The sequence below is a fragment of the Genypterus blacodes genome, unplaced genomic scaffold, assembly GCF_046128005.1.
Source record: "Genypterus blacodes isolate CSIRO-AG114 ecotype Tasmania unplaced genomic scaffold, CSIRO-AGI_Gbla_v1 ptg000062l_1, whole genome shotgun sequence".
NCBI lineage: Eukaryota > Metazoa > Chordata > Actinopteri > Ophidiiformes > Ophidiidae > Genypterus > Genypterus blacodes.
Genome location: NW_027466874.1, coordinates 2,921,298 through 2,948,417, shown reverse-complemented (window position 1 = coordinate 2,948,417; position 27,120 = coordinate 2,921,298). Strand labels below are relative to the sequence as shown.

General features: G+C 46.0%; 1 protein-coding gene across 1 annotated transcript in view; it reads left to right on the top strand.

The window, feature by feature from the left end:
• The window catches only part of LOC143003639 (contactin-associated protein-like 4), a 68,232-nt gene extending 42,463 nt beyond the window's left edge, over positions 1-25,769 (top strand). The window contains exons 11-24 of the mRNA XM_076154411.1: positions 4,054-4,160; positions 6,143-6,262; positions 6,418-6,618; positions 7,690-7,852; positions 8,940-9,067; positions 9,854-10,024; positions 11,357-11,575; positions 14,467-14,706; positions 19,122-19,346; positions 20,240-20,376; positions 20,771-20,858; positions 23,103-23,318; positions 24,160-24,231; positions 25,024-25,769. Coding sequence (XP_076010526.1) covers positions 4,054-4,160; positions 6,143-6,262; positions 6,418-6,618; positions 7,690-7,852; positions 8,940-9,067; positions 9,854-10,024; positions 11,357-11,575; positions 14,467-14,706; positions 19,122-19,346; positions 20,240-20,376; positions 20,771-20,858; positions 23,103-23,318; positions 24,160-24,231; positions 25,024-25,220 — 2,284 coding nt within the window. The 3' untranslated portion in view covers positions 25,221-25,769. The remainder of the gene's footprint in view (positions 1-4,053; positions 4,161-6,142; positions 6,263-6,417; positions 6,619-7,689; positions 7,853-8,939; positions 9,068-9,853; positions 10,025-11,356; positions 11,576-14,466; positions 14,707-19,121; positions 19,347-20,239; positions 20,377-20,770; positions 20,859-23,102; positions 23,319-24,159; positions 24,232-25,023) is intronic.
• Positions 25,770-27,120: the final 1,351 nt, after the last annotated feature.

Sequence of the window (27,120 nt, the reverse complement as noted above, 5' to 3'; positions counted from 1 at the left end):
ACACACCACACTGGATCCACCTACAGTCCCTCTGTTGCTCCAAGGCTTACGTGTCCATAATCACATGACTTCACACTGAGAGATGAGCATGTTGCATTTAGTTTGTTTAAGGTGATAATCAGATCCTCATGAGATTGTGGAGAGCATTCTTCCCAAGAAGGTTGTACAGAACAGAACAGATCATGAGTTTGTGACTGGCAGCTTACATGTTTGCTAACAAATCATCCCACTTCTTGCAGTGTTGCTTGTTGTGATGTCATTGCTAAAGACGCACAAGATGGCACAGTTCCTCTGCCATTTTTGTCCCAATTTGTCTGGAACACTGTCGGGTGGCTACATGTTCCCTCCAGAGAAGCACGGATGGATTTGTAATCTCATCCTTCCACCGACCCCCCCGTCACTGCTGTAGCCGTCTTGTGTGTTTTATTGTTATTGAGCTGAAGGATTCCGGCCCTGTAAACAGAAGTTACGATCCGACTGCTCTCACCTGCCAGGTCGGTGGATGAATCAGCTCTTAGACCTTATATCCATGAGGGCATTTAGGGTTTAGGTTACTTGTGAAGATCGCTTCTGCTTCTCTCCTCCACTGCAGACAACCCAGCCGTGTGTTGTTACCAGCCTCCACTCTACTGGTGGTCTGGGAATTATGTCATACAACCACAATGTCCCTCCCTGTCTGAGTACAGCTGGAGTACAGCCCCTGTGTGTGTGTGCGTGTGTGCGTGTGTGCGTGTGTGTGTGTGTGTGTGTGGACAGAGAAGACAAATTGATTCATTAAAATAAATGACTTCTAAGTTGGGAGGCTGCAGTGAAAACGCAATTATGGACCAAAGTTACTGGAACTCTTTTAATCTAATTTAGTGTAATTGTCCCAGCCTCTTATTTGCATAACACTAGTTAATGAAGACACACTCTTGATTAACACGTTATTGCGGAAATTTGCTGCTCAAATGTGTTGAGCCAAGCTACTGTTGCTGCTTTGTGTGTGTGTGTGTGTGTGTGTGTGTGTGTGTGTGTGTGTGTGTGTGTGTGTGTGTGTGTGTGTGTGTGTGTGTGTGTGTGTGTGTGTGTGTGTGTGTGTGTGTGTGTGTGTGTGTGTGTGTGTGTGTGTGTGTGTGTGGCAAGATAGATGAAGCTGTCGGCTGGCAGTAATTCTGACCTCTTTGTTCTTGACACCTTAATAATAAACTTGGTCAACAAACGCGCGCGCACACACACACACAAAGAAAGACACGAGTCATAGTAATGTCCAAGTGAAATGTGTCTGAGACATAGGATAAAAATACGTACACTCTCTCTCTCTCTCTCTCGCTCTCTCTCCCCCTTCTCTCTCCCCCTTCTCTCTCTCTCTCTCTCTCTCTCTCTCTCTCTCTCTCTCTCTCTCTCTCTCTCTCTCTCTCTCTCTCTCTCTCTCTCTCTCTCTCTCTCTCTCTCTCTCTCTCTCTCTCTCTCTCTCTCTCTCTCTCTCTCTCTCTCACATATATATATATACAGTGTGCTTTGCAGCAGACTGCAGTCATTTGAAGTCTTTTTCAGACACTGGGCCTCTCACAGTAATGGCGTTCAGGCCAGGGGCAGTGCTGTGCCGTCTCGGTTTGGCCAAGGGCAACAATAGAAATCGGGGAGATTGGATCCAAGCCCTGTGATTTAAGTTGCGTTATCGGTCGGATCACACTAGAAACTTTGAGATAGCATGCAGCCTCTTTTACCAGGGAGGCCAGCAGCTCTGCGGACCTCAGAGCCCCTGAGAGATTTATGGGGGACTAGGGGCCAGATTTACCAAACATGTGACCATCTAGGGCTCCAATTACATGTTATTAAATAAGTAAAGTAAAGTCCTCATATCAAGTTGAGTTTTTTTTTAAATTTGATTCCAAGGGCGTTGCCATGTGGACTGAATCCAAAGAAACTTTGAATCTGACTTGGAGTGCTGTTCCATCGTGCCTCTTGAAGTAGATGAGTCATGAGTAATTGAACGGGGCGACCTTTTTTGATTAACCTCCCCTGAGCTGCTCCAAAGACTTTTCATGTAAAATGTAAAACTGAGAAAAAAATAGAGAGCCGATATTGCTCGACAGGCAACAGATTACAAATAAAAAGCAGCAGCAGATTCTATTCAGAAACACTGTCCTCCTAAGAATGACATCATGGATCTCTACAATCTAGGACCGCAGAGAAGTGAACACCTGCTTCTCCAAGCCGGTAAATCCTACATGCAGTTACCTTTGCTGCAACGGTGACCACCCATGATAAATCCGCCAAAGCGTCACATGCATACATTTACTCGCATTTTTTTACGGGCTTCACATCAACACGCCATAAAATGCATCTACATACATGGCTTTGCTCTCATTTTACGAGCGCAAAACCTGATGCGTCACATTGGTAACTGTGGACAGATGGTATTTTTCTCGTTACCTTCTGTAAAAGCTCCGCAAAATGCTCAGTAAATCTGGCACTCGCTGTGAAAACAGGAACGGATAGATCTGGAAGACGAAGAACGGAAGAGGAATCCACGTCGGTGCGATTTTCCGTGTTAGATCAATATTTGCATTTCTCTTTTCTGCCTTGTTTTTCCTTTGGAGGCTGCGTGTGGCAATCAGCCGCTGACAGCAAACCAGATGTTTGTTCCAACAAGACGTCGGCCATTATTCTCAGCCCACACCGCTGGAAAGTGTCGCCTACTGTGGCTGCAGATGGGTCTTGCTAGAAAAAGTCAGATTTTCCAAAATTCTGCTGATTACTACGAGATTTGAAGGATGAACTCAAACTTGTCAAGTTTCCTCCTAGACCCAGCTAAAAGAACAATCATACTGTGGTTGTGTGATTACATCAGGGTTTTATTATTTCATTTTTTACGTCCGGACTCTGAAGTGCACCTGTGCTGTCGGTTATCCTGTCTGTCTGTCCTTTGCTCATTCTGTCTCAGACCTCCTGTTCATGTCTGCTCCAATGTGTTAAGTTTAATACATTCAAGTTTTTTTTTTTTTTAGTTTTCAGGTTGGAGACAGGCCTGGGTTACAAAGTTTCTCTCTCTCCTGTCAGTCTGTTGTTACCTGGGTAATAAGAACAGTGTGATTGACTGATACCTTTGCGTGTCTCCGCTCGTCTCTCTCTCTACCTTCTCACACCCCGACCTCATTTCCACAGGTTGGCTGTCGTCGGCTCTCACATCTTCCTGCTGCTGCTGCCGTCTCCGTCTGTCCCCCCTCACACCTCCCCCTGCTCTCTGTCTCACCTCTCCCCTCCCACCACTGCTGCTCTCTTCATGAGCCCTACACACACACACACACACACACACACACACACACACACACACACACACACACACACACACAGACCATCTGATTCCTCACACCTCTCGGCCTCCCACTTTCATCCCTCTGGACAGGAAAGGAAGAGATTGTGTGTGTTTGTGTGTGTGTGTGTGTTGCATACAGATTTTTTTGTGACATTCCTATGCAGACATTTTTTTATCTGTGATTGATTACATTGAGAAAGCTGTGGTATTGGTGCAATCAGGTAAAGCTCTGCAGTAAGTAAGACAAACCCATACGTGCTGAACGCTTTGAGTCTGAGCGTTACTTTACTTTTGTGACATCCAGGTTTCACCGCAGTAAGCAATTTGACAGATGTGAGGTTAAAAATAGATGCAGTGTTCACACAAAAGTTGACAATAAACTCTTAAATGTGTTTTTATTGTGTCGGGGACAAATCAAAAGGCTTTTCAAGGGTTCTGTCCCCTGATGATGCAATGTTTTAAAGGATATTAACACCGAGGCCATTTGAAAGGGCTTCTCCTCAGAACCCACACCTGGGAGCTTTCAAGACGAGAACTTCTGAAGGCCAAATGTTGTGGTTTCGACGCAGCTTTTATTCCACCTCCTCCCACACACCTGCTTAATAGAATAACACTTTTAAAGCCTGTCGCTCCTCTTCCAGACTGACATCCTCCAGACACTTTTTGACAGTGAAGGAAATGAACCCACAAACCTCTCATCTCTCTCTCTCTCTCTCTCTCTCTGTCTCTCTCTGTGTGTGTGTGTGTCTCAGGTGTTCGCCCAGCCACTGTGAGCATGGAGGTCGATGTACTCAGTCGTGGAACACCTTTCACTGTAACTGCTCCAACAGTGGATACAGAGGAGCCACATGCCACAGCTGTAAGCAACATGCCATATCTTAACTGTGAAGCTACAACAGGAAATGCTGCAAAATTACTAATGGCATATTTACATTAGTTGGTATTTACTTTGTTCTCTGGTGACATTTGGTTTGATTGATTTCCACGCCCCCCAGGAACAGAATGAGCTAGAGGTCATCAGGTGCTGCTTGTATTCTGTCAGGTCTTTGTGCTATGTTGGCGTCTTTCCTCGCACCAACGCGTCGGACCAGGCGCACAATTATGACCTAGTGACGCAGGCCAGACCAGAGAATGATGGAGGAAAGTGTAATCCAGCAGTTCTGATCTGATGTGGTTTAACGCATGAATCCAGGAAACGCCGCAAAAGTCGCTCCTGCTAAAGTTTTCTCACTATATGGGTCCGTTTGGATTGATTTGGTCTAAGTCTGTTCATACTCAGATCCCCTTGAGGTCAGGACTCTCTCTCTCTCTCTTTGAAGTACATTTTTGCACGTCTGGTTGAAGTTTTTGGTCCCAGAGATCCCTCATGCAGGGCTGTGCGACACTTTTCTCCTAGTGGCCACCATCATAATTGCAGGCTCACAAAAACATTACGACCGTGAACCTGGAGACTCAGGAGATCTCACGCCCTCACTTATTCATCGGGTCTAAGCATTATTTAGAAGCCACAGAAAGTTCCCACCTCCCAAATGTGTCTGCAGCGTTTGTTTTTACCACATTTAATTTGCTGCTTCTTTACAAAAATAGCCTTGACTGTGACTTCCTCCTCGGTAGAATGTGTGCAGGGGAGCAAAGTGGAGCATCCTGCTGCTACACACAAACGCCTCAGCAGTGTCACTACAACAGCCTGGTTGCTCACTACTTTCATTTTTTTTAAAGTAACAAACTTTCCAGCTAGTTTATTTGTAGATGCAGAAGTAGAAAATAAAGAATATGCCACCAAGAAACGACAATCCACCGGGAGAAACCCGGGTGGGCCCAGACGATTCTCCTTCCAGCGCGGTGTTGTAGTTTGTTTCCAAAGCCGTGACACCATAAACATGAAGATTCACAGGAAATGAAATGTGATAGATTAAAGTATGAAATGTTTTGTTTTGAATTTTTATGTAGGTCAGACCGAACGGAAATGAAACCGAGAAACCACCAGATTCCAAGCATCCTGTTATCAGAGAGAGAGAGGGAGGGGGAGAGCGAGCGAGCAGTGGAGGTGGAAGCGGACACGGTGGTGAGGAAAGGAAAAGATAGAGATGAAGCGGAGCGAGGGAAAGGATGCAGTCAAAGAGCGATAGAGAGATGGAGGAAGTGAGGAGAGAGAAAGTGTGACAGAAATGGAGCGCGGCTCCTCGGGCAGACTCTCTCTCTCTCTCTCTCTCTCCCTCGCCACATAAATGGATTTGAACTGTTTTAGGTGAGTCCAATTAGAAAGTGGGGAGATTGTGGCTTTGATTACACCGCCAGCCGCTGATTGACTGAGTCTGTGATGGGTCCCGGGCTAGATCAGAGCCAGCTCGGGTTCCCACACTCGAGGCTCACCTCTGCGTTTGATTGTGGATATATGGGTCAAAACCCTCCAACGGGCCACATGAAGGTGAGGGGGATGAGAAAAGGCTCCCTGACTGAAGAGACAGAAGAACATGACGGAACCGTGGGGGGGATGTTTGTCCATTGATCATAGATGACTTCAGTGTGTGTGTGTGTGATGCAAACGTTACATTAGAACAAGGCTGCAGTGGGTAAGAAGGGAAATTGGTTCAGGTTTTCTCAGCAGCTCCAGCCTGTAGGGATTCTTACAGTCTGCTGCTTTAAAGCTGAAAGTTCTCTGAATTACACAAACAACACACACATTGAGGTAATCCAACAGTTCAGGTGATAATGAGGGGATCTGAACCGTGTATTAACCTCACATCCGTTCCGTAAACTTAACACGCTCCACTGAGACGCTGCGGTTGTCACGGCCGTTGATGTGTGATGTTATTGTTGTTGTTGATGTCGTCCGCTCAGCGATACACGAGCAGTCGTGCGAGGCGTACAGACACAAAGGCAACACGTCGGGGCACCATTACATAGACGTGGACGGAAGCGGACCAATCAAACCGCAGCTCATCTATTGTAACATGACAGGTAACACACACACACACACACATTTCACAAAGCTGGAGTGAATCTGTTTTGAGAGGCTTCATATCATCTAATTTCACTCAGGACCACCTTTGCATATTGAAGTGATGATGATCCGTTCTTCGTCTGTCTTGTCTGTGTGTCTGTCTGTCCACCAGAGGACGGGGCCTGGATGGTCGTACAGCACAATCACACCGAACTGACCCGAGTCCAGCCGTCTCCCGAGGGAAAACATCACGCAGCCCACTTTGACTACGCCGCTGAAGAGGAGCAGCTGTCGGCCATCATCAACCAGTCGGAGCACTGTGAACAGGAAGTGTCCTACCACTGCAGGAAGTCCCGCCTCCTCAACACACCAGGTGCAGTTTGCTGACAAAGATTGATTTCTTCTGGGTTTTTTTCCTCAAATACATCTTAGCCATCATTTACAAGAATGGAAACCCTGCCATTTAGCGCGGGTGTGTTGTGTGTTGTGTTGCTGCGGAGAGTTGGGACAAAGTTCTTTGCACACCAAGCTTTTCTACATGAGAGGATCTATATCTGGGACCTCAGGGCAATTTGGTGAAGTGCTGATTACATTTATTTATTTAGCTAATTAAAACATCAATTGCGTTGCCTTGCTGGATGACGTGTCACGCTATGCAGAACAGGAGTGAAGTAATGATTGGATACTTTTTGTTCATCAGGCTTTCAAGTGGTGAACACAACGCCACCTAGGGGCTTCAGGGACCTGCTGGGCTCAGAGTAATTAAACTAACTTAAAATGATAGCTGCAGTCGCTGTGGTCCCAGATTGTTGATTAAAGAAGAATTCAAATGCTCACAACAAACAAATACATCATTAATTCAAGCAAATCCATGAGAAGACAGAGATATGGAGTCATGAATGTAATGAGAAAACACTTTGAGTGAGATTAGCTGGAAGACTTCCCAGGACGCTGAGCTGCAGGGGCTCACCTCCATCTGCTCTGCTTAGCAGAACGCCTGCCAGGCAGAGACACCTTAAGACCGTAGCTGCCCGGTAGCTGTCCCAGTGTTGGCAGGGAAACGGCAGTGAAACACGGGCGGCTCAGGCCGGTCAACATGGCTGTAAAGAGGCCGAACATAGAGCAGCGGTTGGGTTGGAGAGCTGCTGGGTGCTGTCAGAGACGGCAGATGGATGAACAGAAAGAGAGGAGAGAAAGGATGATTTGTAAGGACCTGCCTGTCCTGCTGTTTCTGCAAGTCAAATGCTCACTAGAATCAATATAGCCATTAAATCTGCTGTGATGAAAACCTGCATGATGGAATTTACCAAAAGGCCAATCTTCCTGTTTTCCATTCAGCTCTCTGTTCCCCGCGTACGATTCCTGGCCTTTCCTGCTTCTTGTGAAATTAATCTACGGTCTGCCTCTCTCTGTGTGTGTGTGTGTGTGTGTGTGTGTGTTTCAGAGGGTTCCCCGTTCAGCTGGTGGGTGGGTGGTCCAGGTCTCGGGCAGGTCCAGACTCACTGGGCCGGAGCTCAGCCGGGCAGTCAGCAGTGTGCCTGCGGCCTGCAGTACAGCTGCCTGGACCCGCACCACTACTGCAACTGTGACGCTGACCAGGAGCTGTGGTACTCTTCCTCACCTCACATCATCACTATAAGCTTCTGTACAGCTGAAGGATCAATTGTAGGAGCTAATGTCATCCAAAATATAGCAAAGTAAAGGTGAAGTAAAGCCACAAAGACAGTTTGTAACTTAACCAGTAAAGGTTAGATTTGCACAAAAATTTACTTAGAATTTAGAAGTTTTGATTTAGTTTTCTGTCTGTTTTGAATGTCAGAGTGAGCTCATTAGAAGAAGAGATGTGCCTGCAGAGGTAAATGAGCCGTTTCCCCTCTGAGCTGCAGTGGTTAGAGGCGACATTTTGGGCTTTTTGTTCCCTTTTCCCCATTGTTTTGTACTTGTAGTTTGGATTATGAGCCGAGTGTGAGAAGGTGTTATCAAAGTGACAAAACATGAGGTTCATTCATGCTCGGTGTTCCTGCACAGAGAAAGGAACGACTCCCAAAATACCCCCCCTCCTCCCTCGTACTTTATCCCTGCCTGTATTTAAATCCTTTCATCCGCTCTGTAAGCGGTGTGTGTATGTAGGTCACATTCCCCAATCCTGGGACCGATTCCCCGCTTAGACCCATTTTCCAGTATTGAAACCGTCACAACCACCGGCTGCAAAAAAAAACCTAAAGCCTCTTTCTTCCATTATCTCCACGCACACATCTGTATTTTTTATAGACTTTTTATTTTGCTCCGTCAATATCTAATCAGATTGGCTAGATTGCGGCGTGTGTATGACGAGATTCCACAGCACAAACGGCTGACTGCTGGAATGTCAGACCATCACAGAGGCGAGTGTGTGTATGTGTGTGTGTGTTAAATATGCAGCCTGCATGCTTTCTGGAAGTGGTTCCACTAAACACCGGTTTAGATTTGTTATGTCAGCAGAAAAGTTTGTCTTCAGTTTGATCATTTATCTGCAAAACACTGCAAACAATGAACACAGATGCACTATGGGAGTTTAAATGAGATAAATATATCCCCTTTTCCCCCAGTGTGGTTTAGGTGGAGTGTTGTGTTTTGGCTTGAACATGTTTTCTATCCTTCCTCTCCTTTCTCTCCCTCCTCCTCCTCTTCCTCCTCCTCCTCCTCTTCTATCAGGACCAATGATTCGGGCCTGCTCACCCATAAGGAGACCCTCCCCGTCAGGTCTCTGGTGCTGGGCGACGTCCAGCGGCCGGGGTCGGAGGCCGCTTATCGAGTCGGACCCCTCCGTTGCCATGGAGACAGTGAGTTTCCACTTCTGAACCCAGCTCGCTTGTTGTCTGATAAAGCGGCAGTAAAGTGAAACCGAACAGATCAGGTGTTTGCACTGGAGGACAAGTTGGGCTCATGGGCTCGGTGTGTGTCGTTCATTCCTCTTTAGAGCCCAGCGGTGCGGTGTAATAGCTGGCATCTGTCCATCTGTACGTCATAGTCATAGTTTTTGACTTGGATCAGATCTGAGAGTGATGAAACCCTCCTCTCTCTTCACTGTTCACTTGCTGCGACACACCTTAATTAAATTTGCAAGAGCAGGAGTGAAAACCTCGTAATGTAATAACGGTTTCTAATAAAAACAATAATTTGAATACACAAATCTAAGTGATATATCTTTGCAGCCTGGAGTTTAACGGTTAAATAAACAAATAAATACGCGGGGAGATAAATCAGGACTTCCTGTCTGTGTTCTCTGCTAATTAGCTCAACAGTTTGTTCATTTGTTTACGTGGTGATTTTCCTTGTACGACCGTCGTCAAAATGCGGTTTTGTTTTGTAAACTCGGCTCCAAAGTGAGATGTCCGCTTTTTTTTAATACCAACCCCTTATCACACAAGCTAATGAGCTAATTAATCAGAGAAATTAATTAATTTAGGAAGGACGACAACAGGAGGAACTTAAAAAAACACGGCGACTTTCCTGTGAGTTGTGTTTAGTATCTGTCCTGTGCTCTGATGGAGCTGTCCAGCACCCAGGGCGTCTCGTCACGCGTAGAATCTGACTCGACTCTCTTCTTTGACTCGTTTGTGTCCCAGAGAACTTCTGGAACGCGGCGTTCTTCGACAAGGAGACGTCATACCTGCACTTCCCCACCTTCCACGGAGAGCTGAGCGCTGACATCTCCTTCCTGTTCAAGACCACGGCCTCCTCCGGCGTCTTCCTGGAAAACCTGGGCATCAAGGACTTCATCCGGATTGAACTCAGCTGTGAGTGCCACGCCTCATAATCAGATCAATCATTATTTTGGGGGAGGGGTTAGAGTGTAAAACCTTCTGATGCACAGGAAGCTGTGCTTTTAATGTGATGTTTTGTTTGGACTCAGTCAAACTCTTTCATTGAGCCAAAGGAAGAGATGTCAAGTGGTGTGTGGGTAGTGCAGCCACACACACACACACAGACAGACAGAACTCATACATGTGTTCCTGGGGGAAGCTGCAGCCTCGTTATCAGCTCTCAGCCTTTCTTCTCCATTTCTGCCGCTACGATGACAGCTGCTGCCGATGTCATTATTGCTGCCGTTAACGTGACTGAGCCGGACCCCAGCGCTCTTTAATTACCTTCAGGTTCTGGGGATTGAAGCGTTAAACGTTTCCAGAATCCCTGAGTGCCGCAGCGTCTCCGTCCACCGTCACCATGTAGCACGAGGGCACAGACGTCAACAGTCCGCTAACGTCTCTCTTCACACCTGCTCAGACCTGAGCACAGAGCATCAGGGGAGTGTGTGTGAGTGTTTGGCAGGCTCAGGCCCTGACTCAGATCTATCGAGTGCGATTTTAAAATGCTTACCTGCTGCTGAAATTGACCAAATCCACCAAATCAGAATACCAAATCCTGGAGTTATTTCCGTCCGCGCGTCGACAAGAGCAGAGCGACACTGAGTTTAGTGAGCTTTAGGGGTCGATGTGACACAACTGTACCATCTCAGCACTCACACACACACACACGCAAACCGATGTGAGGCACAAAGCTGTCGTCTTGCTCTGGAGTTTGTGTGCGAGTGTCTGTGGTGTGTGTCCAGCTGTCTGGTGTGCCAGCAGACAGGATGGTGGGAGGAAGTCACAGCTCAGATTCTGCCAAGGTGACGACACAGGAAAAGGAGCGACTAATGGCTTCACTGAGGCGACGGCACGACCGGGACAGAAATACATTTGAGCCGCAAATAATGCTGGCATTTTTAGCTCAATCTGTCACATTTGTGGAAACAAAAAATCACATTGCAGAAAAGTAGAGGACAAACTCATTAGCTTTCTCAAAGCTGCTGTAGGAGGTGTCTGTCGACCTTCTGAGGCTTCATCAGTGACTGACAGGGCAGGAGTGTGACGACATCTGCCTGAAACTTTGGCTCACACACACACCTGACTTTGAAACAACAGCAGCAAAGAAATGAAGTCGCTCGTCTTCGGCCAACAAACAATGTTACGTTCTTGAATTGACCAGTAGAGGTGCTGTGATGTTTGCAAACGTTTTCAAAAACATTCTAACGAAATTTAAAAAGGGTTTTGCAGAGGACACACTAAACACTTTCCGTCTCTCTCCAGCGTCCACTGAGGTCGTCTTCTCCTTCGACGTTGGTAACGGCCCCCTGGAGGTGCGTGCGGAGACTAGCGTCCCTCTGAACGACGGCCGGTGGCACAGCGTGAAGGCAGAGCGGAACGTGAAGGAGGCGTCGCTACGCATTGACGATTTCCCAGCCGCCAAGCATGAGGCGCCGGCGGATGGACACTTCCATCTGCAACTCAACAGCCAATTATTTATAGGTGAGAACATTGGTGTCTTTGTGTGTGTGTGTGTGTGTGTGTGTTTGCACCTAATTTAAGCAGACAGGTGAGAGGGAAGAAAATCAGCAGGGAGAAATGTGTTGCTTTGCTGTCAAAAGTGGAGTTTGGATCAAAGCAGTTGTGTGTTTACAAGCTGGGTCTCATTTTGGAGGTTTTCACATCATCACGTCGTCAACACACCTGCTGAAGCCTGGAGACGCTGCCACATCATTAGCACAGAATCCAGCAGTGGAGCAAACACAAGATAAACACACACACACACGCATACACACAGGTAATAAAACAGATTTAGTGAACACAGTAAACATCTATTTAAGTTTGTTTAAAACTTTGACCTATCCTGCTTCCTGCACAGCTGCACCTTTTAATTATAAGAGTGTTTCAGGTGTTATTTGTTTATTCCATGTTATTTTGGGTGATCTGGTTCACCTGAGGGCTTCTCGACTTGTCTAACTCACTCAGATCTTTAGCCATTAAGCCGAGTGAGCAACATGTGATTTTTTAACAATTAGAATGATGGCCAGGTTGTAAACAAAGGGAACTTTCATTTTAATTATAGGTTTGTTGCGAACATGCGCTGGTTATAATTGCTGCCACGTCTTATCGCTTCTAATCTGTGCCTGTAACTATAGCAATGCACACGCGCGCACACACACACACAGCCTTTTTTGTGAGTGGGGAGAAGAATTGAGAAGTCTGTGTAGTTTGGACAGCTGGGTGGATTTCTTCTTTTGCCCCTTTAAAGGCTGCGATTTCTGTCCACTTTGCCTTGTAGTTATCAGACAGAATTGTGGGACTGCAGCACTGAAATGGGGGCTGAGGCTGCTGGAGAGGAGAGGAAACGTGGCAGCTCCTCATAGAATGAAAGCTCAGCCACAAGCCAAACTGCTTTCACCGTGTAAATGTAAGACAAATTCACAGTGTGATTGGACTTTTGATGACTTTCATCTCACAATATGAGGCTTTGACCTCCTGCAAATATTGTGCATATTTGCATTGTAAACACACAATTGAGAGGAAAAATCCAATGGGCCAATAATGGGACAGGAAGCTCACTCTCTGTCAGCCTCTGTCCTTATATGGGCTGGGCGCCTCTGTTTGCTGTTTACCCACGGCGGCGTGGGACTCGCATGTTTGAATGGAGATGTGATTATGAAATGCGCCGCTGTTTGTACTGAACAAAGCCTTGATTTGCAGCATTTGAGAGGTTTTGGACTCTTCCTGTTTTGTTTTTTTAGAGCTAAAGGCCCAATGCGTGTTGTAGATTGTTACTGTAAATCCATATTAGCACTGTGGCTTCTGCGAGGACGTCTACATCTATGAACTGTGTGGCTCATTTTCATAAACTTAATAAAGCAGTATATTACATAGTTTGGATTAATAAGGCATAAAATTGTCACGGGCGTATTTATACCACGGCAGCGTTTAGTTCTGCTTCCTTTACTGCCAAAGGAATAAATTAATTTAGCAAACGTAGCACACATCCCACTGCATCCTCATGTAATTTATCAGCTGTTGCTAATGTAATATTCATATAAAGTCACAGGATATTGTAGGATCGGAATATTCTTCCCACCGGGTGATGTAACAGTTTAAACTAATCCGGCTTTGTTTTTGCGTAGCATCAGGCAACATGTGGGCATCAGTTTCTCTGTGGAGGTGAAGCAGAATGTGAAGATAGAGCAAGTTTTGGTTTTCAATTCTTATGTTATTTCACATGTTATTTGCATTTAAAGGCAGAGAAAACCATCAAAATACATCAAATGAAATAAAAAATGGTTACAGTAAGATAAAGAAGAATAAGACAGGTAAGGAATACAAGAAAAAAGTTAGAATGAAGTTCAAGAAATGAATAAATAATTTATTGAAAGCCAGCGGCAAACAGAAAAGTCTTCAGCTTTGATTGGAGAGCCGAGGTGCAGCCGACCTGCAAAGCTTCAATATGAAACCAAATCTTTGCTGCAGCACCACTGTGCACAAGTGAAACTGTGTTTACATATTCTCCCAGAACATTTTTTTCCAGATTTGTAAAGTTATTCCTAAACATCAATGGAACTAAATGACAACACATCAGACTAATGCAGTGAAGTAAAACAAATAAGGGTACAAACCTGTGCGGGGTTAAATGTAACTGGAGTCAGGTCCAGTCTCAAAGAGGCAGGGTTGTCTCGGGCAGAGTCACCGCTGTGGCCCAACGTTTGAAGCTTTTCCAGACTGGAGCCTGGAGACCAACGCGCTGCCAAGTCCAATCTGTGAGGACAATGAGGGGCTGGCATGCACGAGTCAGACGCTGCCAAGTGTAAACTGTGAAACATTTGTGGTTGCAGCATCAGAATTCTAATTGTCAGGTGAAGAAGAAGAATCTCTGCTCTCACAGATTTGTGTTATCACTGCTGTTTTATCATGTTGTACTTTCCTAGAGTATTTGCTTCTTTCTTTTTTTCTTCACTACTTACCTTTACCATGTATCCAGTCTTTGCACTCCCCTCTTTATTTCATTCTGGGCACATTTCCGTCCTAATTTCCTTCTTGCCTTCCTTCTTTTCTAACGTATTTGCTTCTCTCTGCTCTTCCATTTTCACATCTGCTTTTTTTTCTCTCCCCTTCATTTCTTCCTCTCTACTTGTAAAAGTAATCCTTTAGGTGGAGAAGCATTTGTCTGTCCAATTTAGGGAATGTTTGTTGTGCTTATTAGTTTAATCTAAATTCAGACAGTGCAAGTTAAATTTAATGTTAAATTTTCAAGTATTAACAAATAACTGAATCATATTTGTACATGTAATTCTCTCTTGTGGTATCAGCACTTTTACTTAAGCAAATCCATCACTAGAGAGCATTTCAAATGGCTAAAGCTGCATTCCTTTGTGCAGGAGGCACTGCGTCCAGGCAGAAGGGCTTCCTGGGATGCATTCGTGCTCTACAGTTGAACGGCGTCACTCTGGACCTGGAGGAGAGGGCCAAGATCACGCCCGGGGTCCGACCGGGATGCCCGGGTCACTGCAGCAGCTACAGCTCGCTGTGCCAGAACCAGGGCCGCTGTGTGGAGAGAGCCAGCGGCTTCTCCTGCGACTGCAGCCTGTCAGCTTACACCGGAGCCTTCTGTCACAAAGGTACAAATACACGCCAAGTACTTTGGATTTGGATTTAAAGTGATGAAGTTTAGAAACAAACTCCTTTTAAAGGTCATGAGATGTTACATTACATTACATTATGGTCATTTAGCAGACGCTTTTATCCAAAGCGACTTCCAATAAGTGCGTTCAACAAAGGTAGATAAAAGAACTTCAGGTCACAAGAAATCGTAAGCGCATTTCCTTCCAAAACCAACAGCTAAGAGCATAACTAGAGCTACAGTAGAAGTGCAATAAGTTAGGTACTATGATGAATGAGAAAAAAAGGACAAATTAGAAAGGACAGATTAGAAAACAAGAGCATCAGAAGAGCAAGGACAGAATAGGTGATGTCCTAAGAGGGTGGATCCAGGTAGTGTTTCTTGAAGAGATGGGTTTTCAGCCTGCGGCGAAGATGGACAGCGACTCAGCTGTCCTGACATCAGTCGGGAGATCATTCCACCACTGAAGTGCCAGAACAGTGAAAAGCCGTGACCGCGTCGATCGGGCGCAGGGGCCAGGGCAGCCAGCCGCCTGGAGGCAGCAGAGCAAAGTGGTCGGCCGGGGGTGTAGGGCTTGACCATAGCCTGGAGATATGAAGGAGCTGTTCCTTTCACTGCCCTGTAGTCTAGCACCAGAGTCTTAAACTGGATGCGAGCAGCTACAGGGAGCCAGTGTAGAGAACAGAGAAGGCTAGTTGTGTGGGAGAACTTGGGGAGGTTGAACACCAGACGAGCAGCAGCTTTCTGGACGAGCTCCAGAGGTCTGATTGCAGAAGCCGGGGCGCCAGCAAGGAGGGAGTTGTAGTAGTCCAGGCGGGAGATGACAAGAGCCTAGATCAGCGCCTGCGCTGCCTTGTCGGTGAAGAAGGGACGAATCCTCCGGATGTTGTAGAGGAGGAATCTGCAGGTACGCGTCACCGAAGCGATGTTTGCCGAGAACGACAGTTGGTCGTCCAGGGTCAACTAGATTCCTCGCAGTCCGAGTAGACGTCACCACGGAGTCATCTATGGTGATGGCCAGGTCTCGGTGCGGGCAGCCCTTCCCCGGGAGAAACACCATCTCAGTCTTGTCCAGGTTGAGCTTCAGGTGGTGCTTCGACATCCACCCCGAGATGTCTGCCAGGCAGGCAGCGATGCGCGTCTCCACTTGGGTGTCAGAAGGAGGAAATGACAGAATCAGCTGGGTGTCATCAGCATAGCAGTGGTAGGAGAAGTTATGGGAGTGGATAACAGAACCAAGAGATGTGTAGAGGGAGAAAAGAAGAGGGCCCAAGAATGAACCTTGCGGGACCCCAGTGGTGAGCCTAAGTGGCTTCAAAACAGAACCTCTCAGTGTTACCTGGTAGGAGCGACCTGTCAGGTAGGACGCGAACATGGAGTTTGGAGTGACTCGGTCACTGCCAGGAGGGCCGTCTCAGTCGAGTGGCCCGCCTTGAAGCCGGACTGGTGGGGGTCCAAGAGGTTGTTCTGGTGGAGGTACAGGGACAGTTGATTGAAGACAGCACGTTCAAGAGTTTTAGATAGGAAGGGTAGAAGGGATAACGGTCTGTAGTTCTTGATGTCTGAAGGGTCAAGAGTTGGTTTCTTTAGAAGCTGAGTGACTCTAGCAGTCTTGAAAGCAGAGGGGAAAGAGCCAGAAGCCAAAGACGTGTTGACGAGGTGGGTCAGGTAGGGAAGAAGATCCGGTGCAGCAGACTGAAGGAGAGAGGGGGGGACAGGGTCAAGAGAGCAGGTGGTGGGGCGGCTAGATGTGATGAGGTGAAGGACCTCCTTAGCAGAGAGTGGAGAAAATTGGGACAGAGAGGGAGAAGATGGTGAGGGTGGTAGAGACAGGACAGCTGGGCGGTGATGGAAGGAAGATCGGATGTTGTTGACCTTCTTGTTGAAGAAGTTTGCGAAATCGTCTGGGAGGAGAGAGGAGGAGGGGGTGGGGGTTGGAGAAGGGATGAGAAAGTTTGAAAGAGTTTTTTGGGGTTGGAAGCAGAGGTTTGAATTTTCGTGCAGAAGAAGGCAGCTTTAGCAGCAGAGAGAGAGGAGGAGAAAGAGGAAAGTAGTGATTGGAAGGCATGAAGGTCCTCCAGGAGTTTGCCATTCCTCCATTTGCGCTCAGCCGCTCTCAAGCTCCGTCTCTTAGTACGCACTGAGTCCGACAACCAAGGGGCCGGTGGAGTTGGGCGTGCAGGCCTGGAGATAAGGGGGCAGAGAGGTGGAGAAGGTAGAGAGAAGAAGATCAGTGGCAGTGTCAGGGGATAGAAGAGAAAAAGATTCAGGGGCAGGGAGAGCAGAGAGAACAGAAGAGGAGAGATCGGTGGGGACGGGAGAGCGTAGATTGGGACGAGAAGAAATCATGCGGGTGGTGGGAGGTTGGGTGGGAGGAGAGGAGAGAGAGTTTAGGACATGAAGTAGTGGTCAGAGAGATGTAGAGGAGTGACCGAGAGGTCGGCGCTAGAACAGTGCCTGGTGAAGATGAGGTCCAGTTGGTTGCCAGCCTTGTGGGTAGGAGGAGATGGGGAGAGAGCTAAGTCAAAGGAGGCAAGAAGAGAAACAAGAGGGTGAAGTTTCTCAGTCTGGATGTTGAAGGCGGCGAGAAGGATGATGCCGGAGCCAACGTCAGAGAAGTAAGAGACAAGTGTCGAGCTCCTCCAGGAAGTCCCCGGAAGGGTCTGGTGGGCGATAAACAACAGCAATGGTGAGCTTGACCGGATGAGAGACAGTGACAGCATGAAATTCAAAGGAGGAGGGAGAGAATTGTGACAGGGAACAAAGAGAATACGTCCAGTCTTTGGAAATTAGCAGGCCTGTACCACCCCGCCTCGCTCTGGGAGTGTGAGAGAAAGAGTACACATCAGACAGGGCTGCGGGCGTGGCAGTGTTCTCTGGGGTGATCCAAGTCTCTGTTAGAGCAAGAAAGTTAAGGGAGAGCACAGATGCATAGCCTGAGATGAACTCGGCCTTCTGTACAGCAGATTGGCAGTTCCACAGCCCCCCTGCCACCACCTGCTCAACATGAGAGGAAAGAGAAGGATAGCTAAGATTAGTGGGGTCACGACGTCTGGGTCTGACCCAGTGTCTGTGTGGCCGCCGAGAGGAGAGAGTGGGATTAAAGCACGTGGTTAGTAGAAGATATACAGTACAGTACATTACTATGGGCCTTAGAGAAGAAGGCGGCCTTTAGAAGAAGTCGGACTTGAAAAAGTCGCCTGTTGCCTTTGTTCGCCTAGCCTTCCTTTGCCGTGCCTGACGCTTGAAAGCTGGCGCTTTCAGAATGAAAGTTTAATAAAGACTGCTTCGCTAATTGCAAATTGTCTGCTAGGAGTGCAGGCCCCTCCCACAGATGTAACGGGGTACTTAAGGGTCACCTGGGCGAAACTCGTTTCAATCAGAGACAGTATCAACGACAACAACAACAACAATAGCCCAACGATTAAAGCACTACTGCTAAGCAATCAAAGTCCAGCAAAAAGCAACCTGGTAAGCAAGTAGATGTACTTAGCCAAATCAAGATGAACCCAAAAGTTAAACACACACATGTTCAGGGTCATCTTTGCTGTGTCAGACAAAAAAGTTCTGATCACTCTTATCTCTTTGCTGGCATTAGCAAGCAGATAAAAGCAGTTTTTGTTTTGTTAGTGTTCAAGCAGCAGCAAAGGTGAAAGGTTTGTTGGTGAGCCACAGACAGTTTGGTGAATTGGCTCCTTCAGTCAGCAAACAGTCTGACCCCAGAGTGTCTCTCAGCTCTGTTCATAATGAAGCCATTCTGCTGTCAAGTTCAAGTATCTGGAGTACTTAAAGGACTCTTCTGTGCCTTTATGTCCAACATTTGGCTGGTTGGATCAGTTAAATAGCAAAGTGTATCCTCATCTGGAGGTCTGATTGAATGTTGAATGAATCACACAAAAATGAGGAATAGTCTCTACTGATACAAAAAAACCTTAACAGATACCAAAAGAAATGTATACTGACTGGCTGGAGATGCTTTTGCTTTCTCAGCTAATATAATCTGCAACTACTATAGGAAAATCTGTCCTATTTTAATTGGAACCAAACATTCAACCTGCCCACCAAGTTTCATGGAAATGGATGGATGAGCTTTGGAACCTGAATGTGATTTGTTGACCGCAGCTCGATCTTCATCTCCTTTATATTCACATTCTTTTTTCAGGCTGGGTGAACCTCCATAGATATTCAGAGCCTTTGGAAATATTCTTGTTGACTTATGACTTAAGTGAGCCACAGTTTTTTATTTATGTAAACTCTAATATTTATGTATTCATGTTGAAATGGGATTCATCTCTGAGCACAGCTGCAGCACAGCCACTCAGGGTGACAGCAGCCACCCGGAGTTAAAAGCAAACATTTATACTGCAAGCAAAGACCACGTTTACCAACTCTCACGATAACTTTGACTCGCAGAGGTTTCAGCCAGCTTTAAGCCGGACACGTCTATCGTCTACGCCTTCGCCGAGCCGTATGAACCGCACAGGGACGGCGACGCTCTGCCTTCCTCCGTCTCCTCTGACATGATGCTGAGGGGTGAAAACATCTCCCTGAGCTTCAGCACCAATCAGAGTCCTGCTCTGCTCCTCTACGTGGACTCCTTCTACAGAGAATACCTGGCCCTGCTGCTCAACAAACACGGTCAGTGCGTTCAAAAGCGTCTACTTTACGTTTTCTCATGCTGTCCGTCTCAAATTGTTAGTTGTCGTGTTTCCACTGAACTCCCTTTTTGCACAGTTTAGGGTTAGAATTGCTTGAGGTGAATTTGGTGACGAGTCGATAAAGAAGTCGCACGCAAGACTGTAATAGAATCATTTTAGAGAGAAAGTAACAGCGCAAAAGCAACATAAAACTTGTCCCTGTGAGCTGTAGAATATAGAAAGCCGACCACATGTTTCTAATCTTGCTATTGCGGCAAGAGAGAAGCAAGCTGCGTTGCCATAACGGCATTCAATGCAGACTGTTGACTTTTTTCTACAAATCTGGCCCTGGAAACAGCTGGCGTCGCCTCACTGTAACGGCCCCGCCTTCATTGCTCTATTTTCAGTCTGTCTTCATTTGATGCATCCCATAATATGTGGCATAACTGATTGTTATGCGCATTGTGTGAAAGAAGTAGATTTGGCTGAATTACGGATGAATAACAATGTAACTATGATGCAGCAGCAACACAAAGACCTGAGGAGTGTGAGTCTGCTCACACACCAACTCAGCTTTCAATACACAACAACTGGATGCTAATTAATTCATTTCAAATGGGCAGAAGTGCTAAATTGGAAATGCTAATAAACCAGGAAGAAAAAGTTCAACTGTTGCTAGGTAACGGAGAAAGATGCAGTTCTGAGCAGCGACGTCTACAAGAAGAGCGAGCAGTGTGTGTGTAGACCAGCCGGCGGTTTGTTACGGGGAAATGAGCCCATTAACGATGAAGCACACATCTGAATGGACTCTTTCATCCGGGCACAACGTCTGAGAAGCGTCCAGTGGTTGTGCGTGTGTTTTAATGTGAGTGTGTTTTGTTTGTTTTTACAAAGATGAGCTGGAGCTGCGGTACAAGCTGCACATCAGCACAGACGTGGAGGTGCTGGGCAGCAGCAGGATCAGGAGCCTGGCAGATGGTCGTCTGCACACGGTCACCATCAAGAGAGTGGAAGATGCCGTCTCTATTCAGGTAACACACACACACACAAGACGCGATGCTCTTCTCCTACAATTGTTCTGTTGAAGTTAATGTTGAGTTTTCCAGCCCCTCTCTGTTTTGTGTGTCTGCACTCTGGTCTCAGGGCGATCAGCATTAGCAGACGTCCCACTGACAAATGATTCACTAAAGTCAAAATCTCTGTGGGCGACCGATACATTACGTCCTGTGTGTTATTACACAGACACACTCTTTCTCTCTCAGGCCTGTTCCACCTCTGAACCTGCTCCACTTTGCCGGGTCACTGTGGACCTCTGCAGCTCACGGGCAGCAGCTCTCTGAACTCAAACACTCCATCTGTGACAATCGATGGTTTTATTTTCTAAAGTCCGGAGCCTTTCCAGATGCGATGTGCTTTATCTTTCAGATTGACCAGAATGCCAGAGAGGACTTCAACCTGACGTCAGATACGGAATTCAATGGCATCAAATCTCTCGTTCTGGGCAGAGTGCTGGGTAAGTGAGCTTCTCCCTGCACATGTGCACTCACACTCATTTGAATAATGTTCAGCTTTATGTAAAAATGCTGCCGCTGGTTTCTTTTAATTACGTCTGACCGTCTGCACAGCAGCTGCAGCTTTAAAACCAACATCCATATTCAAATGGTCACAGAGGCAAAACCACAACCACAGAGCAGACTGAAGAAAAAGCTAGAATATCATAATGGAAAACATTCCATAATTAAAGTCCTCATTGAGACGAATGGGTCCCGTCACAACAACGGGATCTAACTCTCAAAAGTTGCTCCCCCCAGAATTCCACCGTTGGGTAAAACCCTTTCACTAATTAGTCACAGTTTAAGGTTTATGTTTCTCTCTTAAATACAACGAATTTGCACACAATCTTTATGAAAACATTTGATAAGTACGCTGGAGCACTTGAGCAGTTTGTGTTGGAGGGTAAACTCTTGGTTAGATCAGGAGAGGAAGTCGCTCTGATGGCACAATTATTCCCCAGTCAAGCAGAAGTTGAGGATTTTGGGTGAATCTGAGCGATTTTCTATCTGTTTCACGGCGGTGAGTAATCATGTGTATCCTTGAGAGGAGAACTGCTTCACGTTGGTAATAACTTCAGTAAAGGTCCTCCACTTTGTATGGTAATGAGGAGAGATTGAAAGGAACAAATTACTCTGAAGATTGGAGTCAGCACCCTGCAATTCACCGTTACCCACCAGCCTTTGCTGCTGTGTGCGGGGTCAAGATGAACTAGGGAGAGGGACTGTACACATCAACCTGCAGAACATCTCACGTCATATCACTGCTGTCACTCTCGCCACAACGGGATTCTAGACAACAGCTAAACTTTACAACACTTCTTCCTCAGCCTTGTATTGAGTCCCTGGTGCCAAAATCCAACTGTAGTGCTGAAGGTAACATGCAGGTGATGCTCCCTCCCTCAGACATGTAGGAGGAAGGTAAGACGAGCAGTGACAGCGATGCAATGGGGACATGTGATCCTGGTGCATGTTTACAGATACTCTATGGAATCAAAGAGCGCAAACAAACAACCCTGCTTAGGTTGCAATGCTCTTTACTCACCTGGCCAGAATTGCTAGCACGCCTCCATGATGGTGACTTCACTGTGTCTTCACGTCCACGGTAACCGGTCACATCTTCTGTATCAGCAACATCTACGGGTACAAGGAGGGAGTGTGTTACCGTGGAGATGCTGCTTGCATGTCATTCACAAAAGAATTTTCCCAATCAGACTGTCACTCTGCCCATCATTGTGCCTCTGGAATGGCGCACTAGATAAATGGCTCAAATTCCTTTGGGGCTCTATGTTCTGCATAAATGAGCACAAGATGCAGCGACAGATGCCAGAGCCGTTTTCTGGCTTGGTTTCTTTGCTCTCTTCTTTTTGCTGTTGACACAGGCCATGTTGCTACATGACCTGGCTCTCCCTCTGCAGAGCCACGGGGCTCACACTCATATCAGCTGCAGAGGGGCAGAAAGGTAGTTGATATACTGTCAAGCCCTGCCAGGCCTGTCATCCATCAGCCTGACTAATGGACCAGGAAAGAATGGAGAGTCTCTGATACTCTGAGAGAAATAGATAGATGGAGAGAAGGATAGAGAGAGAGCAACACAGAGGGAGTGAGGGAGTGAGAGAGCGAGCAGCTGGCTTGCGACAAACAGCAAAATCTATTTCATTACAATCACAGCTGCTGTTTGCATTTTCAACATCCACTAATGTTGTTGTTGTTGTTGTTATTAACGCTATAATAAATGTTGTGTTATTATTTGGTTGTGCTTGAGTGTTTGTTCTGCCTCATAAGACAACTTTAGGGGAGCAAAGTCCCACAGCAGACTGTGGCTTTAAGGAAGTTGCTTTCTGAACCCTGTGGGATCTGTCAGTGTGGCGGCACGATGAAGACGCCTGCTGCACTTTAGAATAACAAGTAGAAGAAGAAGTCGTGTTTACACACAGATGGAAAATGCTAATTTATGCTAGTTTAAAGTTACCTCTCCATAAACACACATTTGAGAGGGGGGGCGCTGGATGAGACGAGCATGGCCCGATGTAATTGCCTTGTCTTTTTGTCTTCATCTTCCTCTCTGTCTGTCCCCCATTAAGATGTAAATGACCAGAAAATTAGGAGTGTTTCTTTCAACCATTTAGATGGTAGTTTGATTGTCAGATGTGTTATTGGCCTTCACCTTAAACAAACGGCTTCTTTCTTTCTCCCTCTGTGTTCAGACTCTGGCCAGTTAGACGTGGATCTGTCCCGGTTGGCGTCTCAGGGCTTCACCGGCTGTCTGTCGGCGGTTCATTTTAACTCCGTCAGCCCTCTGAAAGCCGCTCTGCTCCATCCCGACAGCCGCGTAATCACCAGCGGCTCATTGGCTCGGTCCAGCTGTGGTTCCTCCTCTCCAGCCAATCCCTACGCAGCAGAAACCACACACTCCTTAGCAGGTAACTGGAGGAGGCTCCGCCCCTGCCATTATACTGTATATATTATTAAAACCCACCGCCCCCGGAGGTGCGTTGGCTTGAATGTGTTCAACATTACGGTGAGAGCTGTTCAGACCTTTAATGGGCTCGTTAAGCACCAACACCTCCTGCCTGGTGAGAGGAGAGGAGAGGAGAGGAGACACAGTCTGACGGATGAGACTCATCAGGTATCAGAAGGAAACTCCTCAGACGCTCATGAGCTCCGGCTGCCCTGACTGACGGGACTCACACTGACTTTGACTTCACCAACACACCTTCATTTGCTTACGTCTCCCGGGATCAGAAGGTGAAAAAATATTTACGAGGAAATCTTTGTACATTAATTAGTAAATTGGTATAAAAACTGCATTGTTTGTAGGATCAGCACAAAGTCTGTCCACTGATGTTTGATCTTTAACTTCTTGATCTTGACATTCACATTTAGCCAGTAAAGTCTTTTTTGGTTGCATATATATATATATATATATATATATATATATATATACACTTTATATATATATATATATATATATATATATATATATATATATATATATATATATATATATATATATATATATATATATATTGAATAAATAATTAAATTAGGATAGAGTGTGAGGATAAAGGACAGTACTTTAGATTCTGTTAGTTTTCATAGATCAATTATTGATCTGTGTGTTCATTTAACGAGGATGACAACTAAATGCCATATTACATTTTTAGTGTTCAGTGTTTTACTTGAGGGGCCACATAGAATTCAGACTCATACACACTGTGTGAATACTTACAATGCTTTGTGACTGTCTGCGTCTCTTCACAGACCAGCCGGGTTCAGTGGGTCCTGGTCAGCCTCTAGTCAACGCCATCAGGAGTGACTCAGCTCTTATTGGAGGTAATCAAACCTGCAGGGTTGAGAACAATTAGACTGACTGTGCTAACAGCTGGGATAAGAGAGAGAGGAGGACAAGGGAGAGAGAGAGAGAGAGAGAGAGGAGGACGAGAGGTGCAAAGCTAAAGATTTTTCAAATGGTTGCCTGACAAACAGTTTAGTTATTTTTATACACACAGACTTCAAACGACTTGAGTGCAGCGTTCCTGCAGGGAGGGAGGCGACGTTCATCACCTGCAGAATAAACCTCAGGCTTCAGTGAAATAAAGTGTTTGTTTTGTGTAAAGGTACAATGAACTCTGGAAAGACTAATGACTCATTTTGGATCGGTAAAACAGGACGAGTTTCTGCAGGAGTAAGTGCTTCAACTAATCTCTGTTAACACACACAGCGTTATAAAAACCACAAATGTTTGCAGATGGAATATTTGAGAGCGCACAGCGGCGCGGCTGTCATTCACATCAGAGTGTGTTCAACACTAACACAGACATCAAGCTGCTCCCAAACACAAACAAGCTCAGAACCAAGTCACCATCTGAACCAGAGCACATTTAGACACTACAGAGAGATCAAATGAGGAAACATCAACGATAAAACACTGACAGCACCGCTGCTCAGTCTAGCACGACAGTGAGGATCACAAGGCTAGGAAATGTACCTGACGCAACTCGTGTAGGATCGGCGTCACCGTCTCTCTGGCTTTGGGTCTCAGTGTTGGTCTGCTCTGAAGTCTGACGCACGTGTGAAAGGTGAGATTAAATTAAATTAAATCTAACATTCTGTTGTTTTCTTTAGGGGCGATAGCGGTGGCCATCTTTGTCACCGTGTCGGCGTTGGCGATAATGGCCCGCTTCATCTGCAGGAGGAAAGAATCGTATCGGAACCAGGAAGTGAAAGGATCCCAGGCTGAGGACGGACCGGAGTTCCCCTCCAGCAGCCCGGCCGACTCCCAGACTGCCCCAGAGGAAAACCAGAAGGAGTATTTTATCTAGCAGGAGCGCTCGGGACGCTGCGGGGGAGATTCTCCAGGAAGGAGAAGCTGGAGCCATTTGTTTTGTACATAATCCACAAGTGGCACAAACTGGGAAACATGTGGGACTTTAAGATGTTGATGCTGTCATAAAGATGTAAATATTTAATAATGTAAATGGTGATTTGTGTCCTTATAACAACAATGTTAGTATATTTCTCTGCCATACTGAAATGTTGCATAATCATTAAAAGGAGTGGTACAGTATCAATATGACGATTTAACTGTTCCAGTTAAGAAAGGACGTCTGGAGTTGATTTATACGCACTTTTCTACCAGGATGATGAATTTCTGTGAAGTCTGATCTCTGTGTGTGTGTGTGCGTGTGTGTATAATGAGTTTGAAAGATGCATTTCAGTGACAGGAGGATTGACATTTGTGTTTCACATCTACAAATAAATGCTCAGCCAAGCATATTCCTGGAAACTAAAATCCGTCCGTGACAGCTGAGCTGAAACAAAAGAATCAAAAAACTTCCTTCTGTACTTTTTGTCAGAAAACTTTTATGTTATTGTGGATTTTATTTATGAGAACAATAAAAGATTAACAGTCATAGCAGCGCTCTTTCTTCTCCACCTGCTGTGCTGTGATCAGCCTGGCTAAGCAGCTTTTAGGAGCCGAGCTTAAGCAGAGATCCTAAAGCTGACTGACACGTCGCTCTGCACTGTAATTTAATGTGTTTTTGTTGTTTGTCTAACTGCAACATCTACAGAATGAGAAACAGGGAGGATCACAGACAGGCAGCTGATAAGGAAGTATCAACGATGTAATGAAAGCCATGCATCCAAATATTTCATAAAGACATTTATATGTCACTGTCACTACGGCTTTGGGTCTCAAGTGGCATTTAAAAAAAATGTAATAAAGTTTCTTGCTTTATTAGTTTGCCACAACGGGTCTTGGTTTCCCACACAGGTCTCTCTCTGAGCAGCTGTATAGATGTTTACACCAATGATACACAGCATATTCCTGTGATCAATGGTCTCTTTCAGTGCTCTTCGTTAAAGATTAATCTAACAGTAATTCGGAAATTTGATTTAGCTCATAAATGCATAATCTCGTAATTCTGTAAATCCCCTCGGGTACAAAGGAGGCCCTTTCTTTCCCAATAACTCCCACAGTGAAACTCCTCCACCTTTATCAAACTGAAAATCAAGCCTAACCTCCTGGGTTAAACTGGGAAGTGAGATGATGGAGAAGAACTTTCTTTTTAACAACATGACAGCTGCTTAACTCGCCTGCGTCTCTCTGAGGGTTTGGCCTCCTTGCAGCATCTCAGCCTGTGATCAGATAGAGGCGATGTGCAGCGTTTAGCTGTGTCAGTCAGACTGTGTGCTGCTGAAGCCTCTCATTATGACTGATGGGGTTCCGCTTGCTATTAAAGCAGGGAGCCATCATCAGTCACAGGACTCAGCAGGCTGAGTCCTCCCTATGTGCCTGAATGTGTCTTTGAATCTCTGATGGTTGAGCTTTTGATATCACGTTACGTTTTGATTTGTCAATGTGGCGGGTTCACTTGTTGTCAAAACTGCCTGTTAGAGGAACACTGTGCAAATTGAAATCTGGTTGCAGAGAGAGGATGATCATTACGGGAGCAAACAGCACAGTGGAAAAATGGTGTTTAGAGACAGCTGAGCTCTTTTGTTTCTCTGTTAAATGAAGCTGAAACACAGCAAAGCGTTTCCTCTTGACAGCAAATTAAATTTACATAAATTTACATCACAGAATGTTGTTTCCCCTCAAATATTCGGGGGTCTTTTTATGCACTACATGACATTATCGATGAGTATTAATACGCGTCTGCTGAGAGAAGATAAAGTAGTTTGACTAAATGACTAAAGCTAAGCTGGAAATGTCAGTGT